This window comes from Mercenaria mercenaria, chromosome 9 (genome assembly GCF_021730395.1).
Source record: "Mercenaria mercenaria strain notata chromosome 9, MADL_Memer_1, whole genome shotgun sequence".
Taxonomy (NCBI): domain Eukaryota; kingdom Metazoa; phylum Mollusca; class Bivalvia; order Venerida; family Veneridae; genus Mercenaria; species Mercenaria mercenaria.
Genome location: NC_069369.1, coordinates 78659337 through 78679698, shown reverse-complemented (window position 1 = coordinate 78679698; position 20362 = coordinate 78659337). Strand labels below are relative to the sequence as shown.

At 35.3% G+C, this 20362-nt stretch overlaps 1 protein-coding gene across 1 annotated transcript in view; it reads right to left on the bottom strand.

Moving 5' to 3' along the window:
* The window catches only part of LOC123547543 (msx2-interacting protein-like), a 34606-nt gene extending 14740 nt beyond the window's left edge, over positions 1–19866 (bottom strand). Inside the window, exons 1-8 of the mRNA XM_053551816.1 lie at positions 19808–19866; positions 18851–19488; positions 17563–17750; positions 16498–16717; positions 15522–15600; positions 5788–5817; positions 3102–3193; positions 2655–2778 (exon numbers count right to left, since the gene is read on the bottom strand). Of these exons, the coding sequence (XP_053407791.1) occupies positions 2655–2778; positions 3102–3193; positions 5788–5817; positions 15522–15600; positions 16498–16717; positions 17563–17750; positions 18851–19483 (1366 nt within the window). The 5' untranslated portion in view covers positions 19484–19488; positions 19808–19866. The remainder of the gene's footprint in view (positions 1–2654; positions 2779–3101; positions 3194–5787; positions 5818–15521; positions 15601–16497; positions 16718–17562; positions 17751–18850; positions 19489–19807) is intronic.
* Between the last annotated feature and the right edge of the window lie 496 nt (positions 19867–20362).

Here is a 20362-nt window from a genome sequence, read left to right as displayed (position 1 = left end):
TTCAGAAATAACTTTTCATGCCAAATATTTTGTAAAATTTCTATAAACAATATTTTTCGAAAAAGTGACTGTGCCAGATTTTTACGATGAAAAATATAAAATTTTTGCCACAAATTTTCATTCTTAAATAGTCTACTGTGGGGAATTACATGTAACAGTAACAAGAGTGCTAAATTATAACATCATATGTCTGCCATGTAGTAAGAAACACAGATGCACATTATAACATGCTTCATGAATTATAAAATATATTTGATATTTCAAAGTGAAAAATACTGAATATATTTTTTCACAGGTAAGAACTATAAAATGGGTAGATTTAGTTTATAGGGTCCGGTGGTCTAGTGGTAACATGCTTGACTGTCAATCCAGAGGTCCGGGGTTGAATCCCGGTCCAGGCGCTGCAAATTTCTGAGATGCTCTTGAGTGTCTTCCACCTAACTAAGAGGCTGGTACTGATTCTTCCCAGGAATGACGGCTTCGCATGTATTTGTGCTATTAAAGCAGCCTTTGAACGTGTTTATCATGAAAAGGGCGCTATATAAATCTGGTATAATAATTTAGCCAAAACATGAAAGAAACAGAAAATTTGTTTGTTCTACATGTAAGATCAAAATATCTTTTACTCATGAACACTGTATCTTACATTTTCACTCGTGACTTAATATAAATATATATATATATAATAGCACTTGTGAAAATACTGCATCTGATGTTCACAATGTGAAAGATATTTCAATCTTACACTGAAACAAACAAATATCCTCTATTTATTACAATATTCAGAACTACCCCAAATTCAAAATTAAATCTCACTAACATGGATCTAGGTTATTTCACAGACTTTTTTAAAAATAAATTTTGATTTTATATATCTTATAAAATATGCACACAGATCATTTTATTTTACCATAAAATTGAAAATATGTTAATTTACAACTGCAAAAGGATCTGTTAAAGTCTACTTTATAATTATAGAAAAAATGTTATTCAGGTATATGCAATAACCGCTGCTCCTTAGAGATTAATTAACAAAGCAGGAAAAAATTGTTTTAGTTATTTTGCATTGAGACATCTGTTCTCCAAATATTATACTGTACTATATCCTTATATACCTGTCCCTGATATTAACAGAAATCAGAGATGTTTTGAAGCAGACAAAAGTCAGTCAATTTAGTAAATGACAGATATGTCTGTTGGGTAAATGATCACAGTTGTCCTACAAACAGGTCATAGTTGTTCTACAAACAGGTCATAGTTGTTGTACAAACAGGTCATAGTTGTTCTTACAATCAGGTCATAGTTGTCCTACAAATAGGTCGTAGTTTTCCTACAAGTAGGTCACAGTTGTCCTACAAACAGGTCATAGTTGTTCTACAAATAGGTCATAGTTTTCCTACAAGTAGGTCAGTTGTCCTACAAACAGGTCATAGTTGTCGTACAAACAGGTCATAGTTGTTCTACAAACAGGTCATAGTTGTCGTACAAACAGGTCATAGTTGTTCTACAAACAGGTCATAGTTGTCGTACAAACAGGTCATAGTTGTCCTACAGTTGTCATTAAAACTGCCCTTAAAATGGCACAACTGATGTAAATACTGAAGCATAACACACTTCTCTGTACAGCTGTTGACCTTCCTGTTTATACTTTGCCTTTCTCACTGAATTTCTAAAGACCATTAAAATGCTAGAACTTTTTTCTTTGGTAACTATCTCCTCAATTACAATAGAAAAAGTTTACCTGTATAAAATGAAACAGAAAAGGAATGAACACTGCTGTTAATAAGGTGTCAGGTTCTACTAACGACATTTGTTCTGAGTTTATTTTTAATGATCGCATATTAGAGGTTATGGTATGGCGGTTGTGGCTTGACAAAGCAGCGAAAATATACTGATAGTTTTTCCCCTTTTATTGTTATTTACCTTTAGGTTGGCAAGACAAGGGTAAATGCTTGTATACTGTCAACCTTAAGGTTTGAGGAGGCAAAACAATAGGTAAGAAGGGTATAAACCATTACATTCTGGATGATTTTTTGATAATTTCAATATCACAATTTGAAAAAAATTAGACAAGCATTTTTGTGAAGAATTCTTGTTTCATATTTAGTGTATACAACTTTTTTTTAGCTTGACTGTGATGTAAGCTTGAAGCTTATTTGAAATACTCTTGAGTCCCCTTCCTGGAAAAGCCAGTACTGGTGTCATATGAAAGGGTTTAGTCATGATCCCAGCTGGGCTTGAACCAAAGACCCCTAGGTTGAGCAGTAAACACCTTAACTACTAGACTAACATTCCCCTTTGTTTCACATTTGGTTGCACTTCTCAATATAGTACAGCTCATCATTCCAGTGTTTTGAATTTGCATTGTTCTGTTAAATTAATGAAAAATAAACTGTTGAAAAAATTTCCCAAATCACAGTACCGGTAAGGGGAGCGTTGGGCTAGTGTTCAATGTGTCGGCCACTCAACCCATGGTTGAGGTTTTGAGTCTCACTGAGGTCACAAGCACACCTTTTCATATGAAATCAGTACTGGTTTTTCCAGGAAACAGACTCAAAAGTGTTTCAAATAAGCTTGAAGCTTTCATCACAATCCAGCTAAAATAAATTCGTACAAAATAAATTACAATATTATAAATACAGTTAAAAACTTACATGCTGCTATACAGAACAGTCGATCCCTCTCATCTATAAGGTCTCTGTGTAATTTTGGTGGTCCAAACAAGAAGCTTACAAATGCTGAAAAGCCATGTCTTTCCACAGTTGGTTTTATACTACCCTGTAATGTAAACATGTGGTGTTTTAAAAGAAATTTGAACAGCTGGTTTTATGCTATACTGCATTATAAACATTCTAAAGTGATGGTGGAAGAAGACCCCAGATGCTCTCTGTGCATTATTTCATTACCGATGGGTACCTGGGTAGAGCCACCAACATCCCGTAAGCCAGCTGGATGGCTGCCACACATGAAAAATTAAAAACCCAAGTGTGGCTTGAACCCCATGAGGGGCAAGTGATTACATATCAGTTTAACCACATGGCCACAGAGGCCCTTCTTTGAAGTGTTATATTACTGTACTACTGAGCTTATCTTGTACTCACCCTGACATTTGAGAAGTCATCCTGCTTGATTATCTGTGTAAGCTCATGAGGTGACATAGGTTCCACTGTCTGGACCACAGTTGGCTCCACACCTTGTATGAAACATACAGGAAATAGGGTGTTTTAAATGATACATAAACAGCATCATGTCTGTGGCATAATAAACAAATGGAACATCATACAAGGGAGAAGCATATATTATGTAGAAAGGGAACATGATAAATATGTAGCATAGAATCAGTGTAAAATCAGAAATATTAATGAACTACCGGTATTAAGATAAGCTATTTTCGTGTTTCCTGTTTTATCAGGAACACTATTGTAAAACCATCAACATTCCTGGTGGGGGGTGGGGGCTTTAATTTTCATTGATTTCACAATTAACTCAATCTGCAAAATTTAATCCAAATAATCCAATGTATCTTTAAAATCTAAGTCCCCAAATACATGTCCCCACAAAACCGCCAATTTTGCCGAAACCACAAAATTGTATCCCCATGAAATAAAGGTATTTTTCCTGAATGATATCTGATTTTACAGAAAGAAGTTCATATTATTGTTAATAAAGACTATAGCAAATTAACCTTTAATTACCCTGCTAAGTTTCTATAATGAACTTGTCCGTCTTTCAATTTAGACAGTACCATTAACTGTTAAAAGGGATGCATAACAAAAATTTACTGACTGAATGGCGAACAGTGCAGATCATGATCTACACTGGTCGCAAAGGCAGAATCAATTGTGTCCAGCATGATAAGGGTTAATACCACAGAATCGTTATTTACCTCAATTCAATTATAAACAGATGGGTTTTCGAAATAGTTATTGAAGTCTCATATTAATATCTTTATCAGACAGACAGATAAATCAGACAAATTCACTATCATATTAAAAAAGTCAATATTACAAGCCTGAAAAGTAAGTTAGTTTAATACGTCAAAGAAAATTTCAAAGTAATTCATCAAGTATTATGTATTATGTTAGTTATTGAAGGAATTAGAAATGATTATTAGTATAAACTAACTACAATTCAAGGGGAACCGTGGTCTAGTGGTTAAGGTGTTGGCCGCTCAACCAGGGATTTGTGGGTTTGCGCAAAACTGGGGTCTGGACCACATCTTCTCCTGTATGTGGATAGCTCGAGTATTTTGCTAATTCCCTTGCGACTATGAGGGATGGGCATTTTACTATATGAACTCCAAAATTAAACAATGGATATCAGTCAAAGACTCAGAGCAAAAACTAAACTGGCACTATTCAAACATTAACTGAAAAAAAAAACAAGTATGCCCACGGGCAGAATGTCGAGCCCGCCAGCTGTCAAGTGTGATATTGACCTTAGACCTTGGGACCTGGTTCTTGTGCATGACACTATGTCTCATAATGGTGAACATTCATGCCAAGTTACATCAAAATCCCATCACGCATGAAGAAGAAATGCTCCGGACAAACTTCAATTTGACCTTTGACCTCCAAGTGTGACATTGACCTTGAAGATAGGAACATGGGGTTTGCGCATGACTTTCCTTCTCATTGAGGTAAACATTATGGTCTGGACAAAATCAGACGGACACACGCAAGAATGCACGCATGCACATACACCGACCTGCTAAAAGTGACGACTATATCGAGCTCACCACAAGCGGGCTCGACAAAAAACAAATCTGAAATATTTAGCAGATAATAGCCATCTGTAGAAAAGACTGGTACGAAGGGGCATAATTCTTGCTGACCAGTACTTTGAGACAGTACTAAACATGAATGACAGTTCAAACTAAAATTTTGCTTGAAAAACCAAAGAGAAAGGGACACATCTATGATAGTATCAGGTGAATCATGAGCTCCATGCAGTCTATGAATCTCCAGACATGCCTTTGGTTGTTTATTTTTATTCTGATGTGCTCAAATTTCACTCTATTGTTCAACTCAATAAAAAATAACCACAACATAATGTAATCTGACCACATCAAATGAAAATAAACAATCAAAAGTGTGCTTGTTTTTTCCATAGCAACCAGACGTTTTTATATCAAAACATAATACAAATACGACTCTAGTCGAAAGAAATTAGAACAGTAATGGATAGACAAACAGACAAAAAAGATACCATCTTTTCTTGAAAGTCAGCATTCAACAGTATTATTTTCTGACATTCAGGGAAAAGTAAATGAAATTACCTATATACTGGGAAATCATTAATTAACAATTGTGGTTTTGGCCCTAATGGTTATTTCAATGGGTTGTAAGTTTGTGGAGAATAACCAGTTCACTTGGATTAAATTTCATGGGTTAACTCCACCACAAAATCCCTGAAAATTAGATCCCCATGAAAATCAACTTTTTTGTAGGGTTTAATGTTGCATCAACACAATTACAGGTCGTATGGCAACTTTCCAGCTTCGATGGTGGAGGAAGACCCCAGGTGCCCCTCCGTGCATTATTGCATCATGGGCGGGCACCTGGGTAGAACCATCGACCTACCGTAAGCCAGCTGAATGGCTTCCTCACATGAAGAATTCGAGTCAAAGTCAGCAAACTTAATCACCCAGCCACGGATGCCCCTTGAAAATTAATGATTTCTCAGTATATTTTTAAGCTTTACTTACGCCTTAAAGTCATTATCATGCATAAAAACAGTTTTGCAAACTACTGTGACAATAACAAAAGCATATTACGGTACAAGTACCTTTAACACTGGTGTCCGTGTCCTTAAACCCTGTGAAAATATAAATTGTAAAATATAAACACTGTGTGCAATACTGAACAAATAAAATGCAGATACGTGACATACCTGTTGTGTGCAAGGGACACGAAAAAAATCAAGGAAATTATATCTCAAGTAACATGCAAGAAAAAAATCATAGAATGTAGACATTTACATAGAAAACAAGAAAGCCATGATGGTCCTATATCAATCACTTGAGCTTCACAGCTCAAAAGATAACCATAATACTTACTTTGAAAACTTGACTACATATTCAGAGGAGAAGATTTTTTTATGTTTTAAAAGAAGCCAGAAAGGAAAAAATATCATTCCCAACCAAGTTTTTCTTTGACAAATTAAGATGGCTTTAAAAAGTTTAGTAAAAGGTAACCCAGAGAACATTTCTATGAATTTATTTAAAAAATTTACCAATGGCTTAGGATAACACTGCCTTAGAAGAGTTTTCATTTTTATCTCTTCCAGGATATTTTTTTCTTAATAACTCTGAATTATTTTAAGTTGTGCTTACTAATAGGTGAGATAATTAGTGCTGACTTCTGTAAAAAAACAGGACCCACATGAGCAAAAAGTATAAGAAACTGGTCATTTTTATCATCAGGGCTTAATATATTAATGGGAGAAGAACTAGTATATATAAAAGACAATGCATCAGGATGGTACAAAGTATCGGTTAAATATCATGAATTTGAAATAGGTATAGACAATGAATATGATCCAATCACCATATAGATAAATATATAGAGGATATTTTTAGTTTCAGTGTAAGATTGAAATATCTTTCAGGAGTGAACCGCAGATGCAATATTTTGTTGTATAATTATGTAATGCTATATTCATATATGTTCTTTAACATTTTCTGTTTATAAAATTTTTGAGTAAAATTCAGGGTGGTCAGTTTTCAGGCTTAAAAGATTGATTATGTAACTGATACTATCTTTGGCTTCTTTTGATTTATAATTTGATTGACATGTAGCAGTTAGCACCTTGTTAATAGTTCCTGCATCAAGGAACTGACCAGCCCTTTGAAGTTTCATTATACTCTGTCTTTGTGTTCATCTCAGTTAGCAAAAGTATTTTGGTCAAACAACATCTTAAATTATTGTCTAAGGAATATATTGAAATAGAAATAAGAAAAGACAATTGTGTTATTTGATACTGCCAGTCAAGACTCCAACAATTTTCATGAGTGGCGCAGCAATGAGTGAAAATGTAAGACACTGGGTTCATGGGTGAAAGATATTTTGATCTTACATGTATAATAAACAAATTTTCTTTTTATTTCATGTTTCGATTAAATTGTACCATTTTACAGTTTCTTACCAGTGAAAAAATATATTTGATAGTTTTCACTGTGCAAATACAATATTTATTTCACTCTAATATTTTGATTTAATATTCACTGAAAAACATGTAATAAACGTAATCATGTGCATCCTGCTTTAAAACACATAAAATTTTGTTTGTTTGTTTGTTTTGGGTTTAACACCGTTTTTCAACAGTATTTCAGTCATGTAATGCACCTGTCAATATTTTGCCCGTCCGGGTGGGCGGCGGGCTGACCCAGGGGAATTTGACATTTCAAAAATTTTGTTGTCTAAATCCCCACCCCAGAGACAATCTTTTCTGTCTAAATCCCACCCTAGAGCCTGGTTGGTACATCAAATGTTTGTCAAATTCCCGCCTGTCGGGAATGGTCTTCTGTCTAAAGTCCCGTGTATGCCCGCCGCTCCCCCGGGCGGGCAAAATATTGACAGGTGCATAACGGCGGGCAGTTAACCTAACCAGTGTTCCTGAATTCTGTACCAGTACAAACCTGTTCTCCGCAAGTAACTGCCAACTTCCCCACATGAATCAGAGGTGGAGGACTAATGATTGCACATAAAACAAGAGCTGTCCGTAAGACAGCCAAGCTCGACTATTCGAAATATTGTCCCAGAAGCAGGAAAATATTACCTAAAATGTTAAATATCAAAAAGAGTTTTAAGTTCAAAAGGGGATATAATTTGACCAAAATGCATATCAGAGTTATGGGACTTGCTGCTATCAACTAGTTTTATAACCCCGAAGGCACAGGTGAAGTTTCAATTCAATATCTGCATTAGTTTTGGAGATAGTAACTTGCATGTAAAACTTTTACAAGAATTTTCTAAGTCCAAAAGGGGGCATAATTTGCGCAAAATACATGTCAGAGTTATGGGACTTGACCCAGTGAGGTTGGTAATTGATCTAGAAAAAGAAAAATAAGTTTCAAATCTATATGCCTTTTAGTAATAGCTGTATGTACTTGCACGCAAAACTTTAACCAGAATTTTCTAAGTCCAAAAGGGGGCATAATTTGGCCAAAATGAAGGTCAGAGTTATGGGACTTGGTGCTATCAACTAGTTTTATAACCCCGAAGACACATGTGGAGGGAGTGTCAATTCAATATCTGCATTAGTTTTGGAGATAGTAACTTGCATGTAAAACTTCAACCAGAATTTTCTAAGTCCAAAAGGGGGCATAATTTGCTCAAAATACATGTCAGAGTTATGAAACTTGACCCAGTGAGGTTGGTAATTGACCCAGAAAAAGAAAAAATAAGTTTCAAAGCTATATGCCTTTAAATGATAGCTGTATGTACTTGCATGCAAAAACTTAACCAAGGTGTGACGCCGACGCCGACGCCGACGCCAGGGTGGGTAGAATAGCTAGACTATTCTTCGAATAGTCGAGCTAATTATACAAATTAATTAAAGTCAAAGAGATCAACTATGAATGGAGACAAAATATCTCTACAGATCACTAGTTATATTTTTCAATTTAAATATTTTCAGTTAATTACAACCTTCGAATAACGACCACTTTCACATAAAGACCTTTTTTTGTTTTCCGAAGCATGGTCTTCGTATACAGGGCTGACTGTTCTTCAAAAATCATTTCATCAGAATTTCAATTTATCACAAACAATTAGAATTCATAATCTCCTGTAGAATGAAAACAGAAGTTGTAAATTGAAGAAACTTAATATTGTACGGTAATTCACTATGAAGGATGGGAATTTTACTATATGAACTCCTGCTGCTGCTTAATGTGTTCCAGAAAACGTTTACAGAGATAGAATAATATATCATCAATGTTTAACATTTAATAAAATTTAGATTACAGAAACAAGAGCTGTTTAATAACATCACGACTGACTATTTGATTAATTATAATTGGGCTATTTCTAGCAATTTTCCAGTTCAAAAGGTAACTCGAGCATCTCCTTAGTATAATATTAATAACAAAGTTCTCATATCACTCTGCAGGAGATCATGTCAATATAATATCTTCTCTGGACTGGAAAAAGTTACCTAGCATAACTACCTGACATTAAGCTGGCAAGGTAAAAATATCATGTTGTGAGAAACAGGAGCAGTCTGTTGACAGCGCGCTCTACTATATGAAGAATTTATCGAATTATGGGGTCAAAATATTACCAGAGATTTTTAGACAAAAGAACAAAAAAAGATATAACAAACAATGTACCTGTATTTGTGGATTTGGATAAGTCTTGCACTATACAGCAATGTGTGACCATAATGGTAAGCAAGTGTTCAAAGTTTCAAAGCCATATATATCAAACAGTTTAGACGAAATATGGAATGGTATGCGAAACTTAACTAATTTCTATGTCAAACAAGAGCACCGCCTTGCGGGTGCAGATGCTCATCTGATTTTTTGTCTCTGTACAACAGAAATATTGTCCTACCCATGATTTTCTACGTCCAAAAGGAGCCATAATTCTTGCAAAAAGCAATGTAGAGTTATGGTACTTGTTGTGCAGAGTCAGCTTTTAATGGCAAATAAATGCTCTGAGATTTAAAGCAATAGCTTTGAGCATTCAGGAGAAAAGTTGACCTAAACACAAAACTTAACCAAAAAATCTGATATTTTCAAAGTCCAAAAGGGGCCATAATTCTTGCAAAAAGCAGGATGGAGTTATATTTCTTGCTGTACAGAGTCAGCTTATGATGGCGAACAAGTGTTACAAGTTTCAAAGCAACAGCTTTGATAGTTTAGGAGAAAAGTTGACCTAAACATAAAACTTAACCAATAAATCTGATATTTTCTAAGTCCAAAAGGGGCCATAATTCTTGCAAAAAGCTGGATGGAGTTATGTTCCTTGCTGAACAGAGTCAGCTTATGATGGTGAACAGGTGTTACAAGTTTCAAAGCGTTTCAAAGCAACAGCTTTGATAGTTTAGGAGAAAAGCTGACATAAACATAAAACTTAACCAAGAAATCTGATTTTCTAAGTCCAAAAGGGGCCATAATTCTTGCAAAAAGCAGGATGGAGTTATGTTTCTTGCTGTACAGGGTCAGCTATTGATGGTGAACAAGTGTTGCAGGTTTCAAAGCAATAGCTTTGATAGTTTAGGAGAAAAGCTGACCTAAACATAAAACTTAACCAGGCAACGCCGACGCTGATGCCCAGACCGACGCCGATCAAGTGATGACAATAACTCATCTTTTTTTTTCTTCAAAAAATCAGATGAGCTAAAAAGAGCCATAACTGAGCTAAAGTCCTTGTCCCACTTATGTAGGCTTGTCTACATATGTAGACTATGGTGGTAAACAAGTGGTCAAAGTGACAAAGCCATATGACAAATAGGTTGGGCAAAATATGGACTGGTATAAAAAAGTAAATTGACTTCCATGTCCAAAAAGGGCCATAATTCAGCCAAAATAGTTGACAGAGTTATGTACTCTTGCCGATAAGCAAGTGTTCAAAGTCTCAAAGCCACATGTCAAATGGTTTTGACAAAACGTTGACTTGTACGAAAACTGTACCAATTTCCAAGTCCAAAAAGGGCCATAATTCAGCCAAAATAGTTGACAAGAGTTATGTACTCTTGCCTACAGATGGAACTCATGATGAAAAACAAGTGTTCAAAGTTTCAAAGCCACATGTCAAATAGTTTTGACAAAACATGAACTTGTACTAAAATTGTACCAATTTCCAAATCCAACAAGAGCTGTCCGTGAGAAAGTGCGCTCCACTATTCGTTGATTTAACAATAAAATGAATTTATGTCTCAATCTAAAAGAAAAAATTTAAGTATGAAAGGGGCATAATTTGGTCAAAAGTACAAATCAGAGTTATGGGGATTGCTACCACACAAGCAGATGATGATGATAAAGATACATTTTATATTTCAAGTCATTATCTTATATTGTACTAATGTTATATCCAGAAAGCTAAGATTGCCAAAAAACTTTAAGTATGAAAGGGACATAATTCTGTCAAAAATACAATTAGAGTGATGGGGATTGTAACCACACATGCAGATGATGATTATAAAGAAATATTTTTAATTTCAAGTCGTTATCTTTTATAGTACCAAAGATATGTTTATAAATGAAGCTTTCAAAAAAATTTAACATGAAAAAATAATTCCAAGTATAACAACTTGGTGACCTTGACCTTGGGTATAATGGGCCCAGCCCCTGCATATACTTTCTTTGTATGCTGGACAATGTTTAAGTGAACTTACAGTAAGATATATGCAATAGTAACAAAGATATGACAGAAAAACAAAGTTAACCTTGAAAATAACCTAAGTATAACACCTTGGTGACCTTGACCTTGGGTATAATGGGCCCAGCCCCTGTACATACTTTGTTTGTATGCGGTACAATATTTATATGAAGTTACAGTAAGACATAAGCAATAATAACAAAGATATGACAGAAAAACAAAGGTTGCCGAAAAACTTTAACCTTTAAAATAACCTTAAGTATAACACATTGGAGACCTTGACCTTGGGTATAATGGGCCCGGCCCCTGCACATACTTTGTTTGTATGCTGGACATTGTTTATATGAAGTTACAGTAAGATATAAGCAATAGTAACTAAGATATGACAGAAAAACAAAGTTAACCTTAAAATTACTTAAGTATAACACATTGGTGATCTTGACCTTGGGTATAATGAGCCCAGCCCCTGCACATACTTTGTTTGTATGCTGGACAATGTTTATGTGAAGTTACAGTAAGATATAAGCAATACTAACAAAGATATGACAGAAAAACAAAGTTAACCTTGAAAATAACCTAAGTATAACACCTGAGTGACCTTGACTTTGGGTATAATGGGCCCAGCCCCTGTACCTACTTTGTTTGTATGCTGGACAATGATAATATGAAGTTACAGTAAGACATAAGCAATAGTAACAAAGATATGACAGAAAAACAAAGGTTGCCAAAAACCTTTAACCTTAAGAATAACCTTAAGTATAACATCTTGGTGACCTTGACCATGGATATAATGGGCTCGGCCCCTGCACATACTTTGTTTGTATGCTGGACATTGTTTATGTGAAGTTACAGTAAGATATCAGCAATAGTAACAATGATATGACAGAAAAACAAAGGTTGCCGAAAAACTTCAACCAAGAAAGTGACACGCCGACGCAGGTGTGTGTAGAACAGCACCCCTATTCACTAAATATTGGAGCAAAAAAGGGCCATAAATCAGCCAAAATAGTTGATAGGTTATGTACTCTTGCCTACAGATGGAAATCATGATGAAAAACAAGTGTTCAAAGTTTCAAAGCCACACGTCAAATAGTTTTGACAAAACACAGACTTGTACGAAAATTGTACCAATTTCCAAATCCAAAAAGGGTCATAATTTAGCCAAAAATAGTTTACAGAGTTTTGTACTCTTGCCTACAGATAGAGACTGTTATAATAAACAAGTTTCAAAGCCATATGTCAAACAGTTTATACAAAATACGAACTGGTACGAAAAACTTAACCAAGATTTGTAAGTTAAGGTATTGGACCCCTAATAGTAATGTTTTAAAAATGGCATTTGCTTGGTATATTCTTAAAGTTGACCATGTTTCACACTGTGTTGCAAATTTTAAAAACTTTCACCGTGCCGTTTTTTGTAAATTTTGTATAATATAAGGTATTTCCTCACGCTCAGGAAGAGACAAAATTCAATGTGATGGCCACTATTTAAAAACGCTTGCAGAGAATTCATTACAACATTAATTTTGATAAAAGAAACATCAAACTATTGTTAAACAATTATAAAACACAAAATAAAACTTTAAAAATCATTTTTGTCTAGGGTGCCTCAAGTAAACAGATTTAATGAGACAGAATTCTCACTCCAACACTGAAAAATTAAGGTCGAATCTGGTGGCTCTGTTTTGAATTTTGCTCACTTCATTCAAAACTAACCTTGGGGCAGTAGTAAAACCTACCTGCATTTCTTCCACAACATGTAATCTAACGAATAAAGGCAAAATAGAGAACTTTTACCGCACGTTTTTTTGAAGATGTCTAACTCTACCCCTTCTGATTCAGAGGTAAATTCACATTAAACAGCTTATAAAACGAAAATTTTCCACTTTTGTACAATTCATCCATAATAAGTCTTGAAAGAAGTAAAAACTTACTAGGAAAAAGGAAAACATGGAGAGAAAAAAATTGGTCCCAGTGGGGTTTGAACCTATGCCCCCCTGAAAATTGCAGTCAAAGTAGGTTTATGGTAGGAATTGAATACTCTTCAAAAAGGAGATACTCTATTACGGGTCCAATACCTTAAGGGGCCATTATTCAGCCAAAATCCTTGATCGAGTTATGTACTCTTGCCTAAAACTGGACATGGTGATGGTATACAAGTGTTGAAAGTTTCAAAGCTTTAACTCAAACGGTTTTGTCAAAATGTGCACTGGTACAAAAACTTAACCAAGGTGTGATGCCAACGCAGCTCTATTACAGCTCTACTTATTTTTCGAATAGTCGAGCTAATAATACACTTTGTTGGAATAGGCATAATTTTTGCAAGACCAAAGTGTTTTAGTTATGCAAAAACCATTTTCTGTCTCTAGGTCATTCTGACCATGACTTTTCACCTACTGACCCCCAAAACATTATACATGTAGGTCATCTTAAGATCAAAGACAATCATCCTGTGAAGTGTTCTTCAGTTCTGAGCAGACACTATTTTGGTTCTTGCAATCACTGTAACCTCTGACCTACTGAACCCCAAAACAAAAAGGTCATGTATAGACCACAGGCAACAATCCTTTGAGGTCTGACTAATGCAGACCAAACAAAATGGTCTATCAACTGACCCATCGACAATGAGCAAAACAATATACCAGCACTTCTTTAGATGGGGACTATAAAAATCATATCAATTAAAATACAATAAAAATACCTTTAAAATCTAAATTTTATGTTTGACCATTTCCTCAAAAATATAGCAGACAGACACTGTACATAAACATAATACCTATGCAGTGTACCCAAGACTCTAATGTATAAACATGTGAATCATAACCACATAGCTACGGTACAAATAATATGACCATAAGTTGGAAATTGTGACACATAATTCACCAACATTTAAGACAGATACTGCAACAGTAACCCTTCAATCTATGGTGTATGAAAAGGGTCAAAATTTACAACTTTTCTAAATGATTTGCTCACATACCACAGGTCTACCACGATTCCTTGGTTGAACCTCTGGCACATAACCACAAATATTATTCATTGTTTTGTATCAGAGCTTAAAGTTTTCTGCCAATCACCAGCATTTAATAACATATCGTTAAAATTCAATCAAATTTTTAAAATATTTGATGAGAGCAGCATATCTATTTTGATTGCAGTCGATGGCTAGAACCATTGATAACGGATAGCTCAGTGGTTTGCACACTGGCCTTCCAATCCTGAGGTCGGGGGTTCGATCCCTGGCAGCTACTCGGGAATTTTCAGAAACGCTTTTCAGTGTTTCCCACCCAACTAGGTGTACTAGTCAGGAACCCAGGCAATCCTTGAGTGTATCAGTGCTATATACTGGGCACGTTAAAGAACCAGGCTGTCTATTTGCAACAAGCTAGGCTAAGTTAGCCGGACAAGCCTGTATCTGATTTCTGATCTCTCTGTCATGGGGGCTTTGTCTCACTCTGTCCCTCTGGTCAAATCGCTCTGTGTCTGTACTAGTAGAGGATGAATTATGCACCGTGTGGCTGCACTTGAACTATGTAAAGCACCTTTGAACGTGAAATTGATCATGAAAAGGGCGCTATATAAATCTGGTATAATAATAATAATAATATAACTCAAACTTTGCCAGTCCAGTCGAGTTTGAGTGAACAAAGTTTGACTTTTTATACATTTTGAAAGTACTTATTACATGTATTTTAGAGCAAACACATTTTTGTTCACATTTTTTTTATGAATTAAACCTTATGATCACACTTTTATCTTCAGAACCTGAATAAGACGTAAACACATAGGAAATTTGACGAGAGGTCTCCAAATACTTCAACACATCTGAAGACTCAGTATGCTGAATCTGACTCAAAGTGAAAATGCATACATTAAGAACTGGTTTTACTGGGACTTTAACATTTCCTCGATACAGCTGAAATTTAGAGATAAACCAGTTCGAGTTACAACTGAATTTCAATTTAGTGACTCAATGCCTTCCAATAAAAAAGAATTAAAATTCAAAATCAATGTTTGGCAAGGATTAAGTAATTTCTTAAATGTCAGAGATAGAGTTGTTTGGACTGTCAATACCATTACTTACTTTCAAAACAAATTAATCAACGAAACTGATGTTGCAATGTTTGTAACCATTTTCATACACCATATGATATTTGTTGTGAACAAATTGATGAAATTCTCTATACAAAATACCTGCTTGTATTGTTGTCACTTTGTCCCATTCTGCCTGGGCAGACTCTAACACTTGCTGGGTACCCTCATCTGGTGGAGGCTTCAAAAACAACACAAATTTGACTGATGTGTTTCTTACCAATTTGCTTGGAAAATACACAAGATCATCTAGCCAAGGTATTTAAAACATCATAGAATTAACACATATGGTAACGTCAAAATATTTCTTTACTGCAAAGTTAATCACTGATGTGCAGAATGTAATGGAGGCGACATAAATGAATGAAACAATCTTTTCACAAACTTTCATGAACATGTACTTCTGTCTGAGGTCTGACGGACCAAGGGTCTATAGTTTTGACAATTAACCAGTAGGCCATTCAGTGAGTATTCCATTACATAACATCAGAAATAAATTTTGATATACTTTTTTCTTCAAGTTTTGACTATAGTGAAACAAAATTTAGTGTTGAACTACAGACTGATCAATAGCACACACTATGGACCCGTGATTAATACAATAGGGTTATTATAACAGTAGCTGGATCTGGGATGCAGTATTCGACTAGAGTGGATTTTGCTAGATCGGATCTCACGAGGCGCACAAGCGCCGAGTGTGATCCAACCTTGCAAAATCCACGAGAGCTGAATACAAAGTCCCAGATCCAGATACTGTTATAATGACCCTTTTATTAGATACCTTTACCATTTTGATTCTTGTTTTGTTCTTGAACCAAATCTTCAATGTTTATCGATATTAATTGGAACTTAGTGAAGTTTTTATGTGCGCTATTTATAGAAATGTGTCGTGTCATGCATATTAATGAAAATAGTCCGGCAGCATACAATACGGAAGGTACAATACGGAATTCAAAAGGTACAATACGGAATTTTTGTCTGTGTGTTCATATTTAATTGTAAAATACAAGCTGATTTTTTACAGAATTTATTTAGGTATATAATAAAAGTAGTCATATGATAATACATAAGTTATTACCGGTACAATGTAAGGAGCTTGCACTGGTTGAGATGTAGGTTTGATGACTGCCACTGGTTTCTGTGTGCCACTGCTGCTTGCCTGTGGTGCAGGGGAACCAGTGTAAAGGTCCTGTGAAATGGTTGGTACCGGTTTCTGTGAACTATTGCTGCTTGACTGTGGTGTAGTGGTACCAGCAGAAGAGTCATGTGACCCTGCTGGTACTCCTGTTGATACAACACTACAAATGGAACCAGTACAGACATGAGAAAAGGAATCAGCAGTGAAACAGCATTAATATACAATCAATTAATAAACAAACAGTGACAACCAGCCAGTTCTTTATTACTGAGCTTGTGCAATTGGCTACAGAGATTCCTTACCTACTCATTAATTTATCCAATGCGGTTCTTTCTACCCGTAAATGAACCCTTTTCTGTATATCAAACTTCAAACAAGAGGGCCATGATGGCTCTAGGCCTTGCTATTTTGGAGAAGTTTCATGTGATTTTCATTTTGGTTGCCATGGCAACCAGAATTCTGCATGGAATGGAATTCTTTGAACAACTTTGGTAAAGGATCATCCAGGAAACATCTAGACCATGTTTCATCAACATCCACCAAAAGAAGCTCAAATGGGCGGACGATGGACGCTGAGCGATCAATGTGGGTTCGAGCCTCACTCTGGGCACTGAATTATTCATGTGAGGAAGCCATCCAGCTGGCTTACGGAGGGTCAGCGGTTCTTCCAAGGTGCCTGCTCATGATGAAATAATGCATGGAGGGGCACCTGGGATCTTCCTCCACCATCAAAGCTGGGAAGTCGCCATATGACCTATAACTGTGTCGGTGCTATGTTACATCCAACAAAATAAATAAACTATATACTGTGTTTAATCACTAATACTTGTGTAGGATTAATTTTCGTGAAATAAAGTTCCAATGAACACACAATTCAGAGTCATTTCATGTTCAGATGTTGAAATCGACAAATATGTATCCCCAACAATAGTTGTTTTCGCCCAACCAACAAAATTTTGTGTCTGAGAAAATAAATGATTCCTCACTAACTTAAAAGTATCTTACATTCTGGGCTCATTCAACTGGCTTTCTGTGACTGGTTCTGGTGGTTTGACTGTAGGCACCTGTTGCATAGGTTTAACTGTAGATGTATTACTGGCTGCAGGTGGGAGATCAAAGTCAAACTCTGAGTCAGAATCACTCTCCGATTTATCTTTCATCATAATGTTGTCTAGGCTTACAGTCTCATCTACCTGTACGAATTCAGGTCTATTAGAATGATTAATGTTTTCATGATGTATGAATCTGGTAAAGGCATAAACATTTCAAAATTATTCACAAACAATAAGGACAAATAAAACTAGTATTGTTCAATTTGTTGAGATATGTTAAATCATAATTCTGCTATATATTATTTCGATTCTAATGTATATTTTATGTAAAGAAGTGAATGAAATAGGGAAGCACTATTTCAAGGCGCATGTATGGTGCCAAATATAGTAAGTCAACATGATGTCAGCACATAACAGAACAGCCTGGACAAGGTAAAATACAACAAATCAAGGGCCATATTTCCACTGAAAATCACTGAATCATAACATGTTGAGTTTGACAATATACACAATGAGGCTTGGCACTGAGCACTCATGTGAGGTTTAGTGAAATATGTGTAATAATATAAGTGGCAAAAACATCATAAAATTTGATGAATTAAGGGCCATAACTTAACTGAAAAAAATGTGGATAATATGCATAATGAGGCTTGACACTGACTGCTCCTGTCTCAGGTTTATAAAAATCTGTGCAATAATATAAAAGAAGTGGCCAAAACATCATAAAACTTGATGAATCAAGGGCCATAACTCTGCTAAAAATCTTTAAACCAGAAAATGCTAAAGATATTCATAACAAGGCTAGGCAATGTTCATTCTTGTGAAGTTTGGTGTAAATCCGGCCAGTGGTGACACAGGAGTTGCATGAACAAACTTTGTGACAGACTGACAGACAGGCAGCACTAAATCAATATGTCTCTCACACTACATGTGGGAGACATAATTTTTAATTATACTGAAATCAGAAGAAAGTCTGAGTCCCCAGGTTTTTAAATACTTTCATCTAAAAGGGAAGTAATTACAAATTTCAAAAAAATAAACTTATATTCCTAATAGGGTATGTAACTCTTAACTCTTTTTTGCCTTAACTAAATCTCTAGCAAAATATACAGAAACTGCAAAATGCGATTAAATGTTTCATGGGACTGATCACCTTTAACAAAGACCATACATATTTTCTTTTTGCAAAGAGTGGTCTCTTGAGACATTTATTACCGCACAAAAGAGTAATTACGTTTTACCTCATCTATGAAGTCATCTGCTTTTGTTGATTCTGACATGTCCAAATTTGTTATCTTTCCTGGTATCCTCTCATCCTGCTTGTCGTCCAGATGGACTTGAGTGGCATTAAATTCATTCCTAACTGTACCTTCAGCATTCACTTGATCAACTAATTCTGTATCTTGTTCAACTGCTTTCACAATTTTTTCAAAGTCTTCAGTCCTTTCATTCTCTGAAACTTGGTTTTCCTCCCTTTGTGACACAGTCTCTTTGTCTGGATCAGGCTTTTTGTCAGATCCATCAGTTTGCTCCTGCGTAGATCCCTCAGGTTGTTCTTGCGTAGAAACTGAAAAGTCTGTTTCAAATATTGCTTCAGATTTTGAAACATCATCACTAGTTTCTGCCTGTGTCTTACCTACATCATCTACATCATTATCTGATTCTTCCAAATCTTTCAAGTTAACACTGCTTGGTTCAGTTATCACAATACTTGGTATTTCACTATGTTGTTCTACCAAGGAATGAGGATCATTTGGTAGGTCAAGGTCACTCACTTCAGGTTGGTCTCTTGGAGTGCTTATATCAAAATCTATTTCATCATGATCGGCTGTTCTGTCATCAAAGTCCACACTGATATCAACTGTACCATCCATGCTGTCTGAAGGAAAATTTAAATGCATCCTTAATTTATTACAGTTATTTATTTCTAATAGTAATAATCAACATGATTACTTAATGTATTCATTTACAACTGTTATTTTCATTCATTTTGTAATGCAGGGGACATGAAAATTACAGGATATTGCCTTTTACTACACAAGTCAAATATTCACCACAACAACATAATAATGTATGCAAGATCAATATTTATGATTTTCTTAAGTATTTTGCACTTGCATTGTTGTCATAAATTGTTGGATTCCTTTTACTTTATTGGTACGAAATGATGACTAAATAAATATACAAACTGAAAATACCAGGTACAGTATATCCTACATTGTATGGGTCTAGAGGTCCAGTTACCAGGTCCCAGAACAGTCACAAATTATGAAAAAATATGAAACAGTCACATCCCGTCCAATTAGTTAATGAGACAAAAGACAATCACAAAGAACTGAGATCTATACAGTCTCAGTTTCAATACATGTTGCAAATTTCTTCTATTTATAGTAAATTAAATGGTGATTCTCACAAGTGATATAATATTATATTCTTCAATAATTTATCACAGACAATAATAGCTGCATTTCTTATTGAAAATGTGATACCAACTGCAAAGATGTTTTGTTTTGTAAGTGCCTTCCATCATACAAACCACTGAGATGCGATAATGACCATTATGCATTTGATTTTGACATATTTTGCATTATTGTTATTGGTTTTCTTACATTTCTGGGACCTGGTTACCCTAGCAATTTCTTACAATTAAACTAAAACAGACACCAGAAAAAGGTAGAAACCCTAGTTTGACCTACAAGATGAACTATCCAGACTTCAAGATTATTCTATGTACCATCTTCCAACACTAAGAC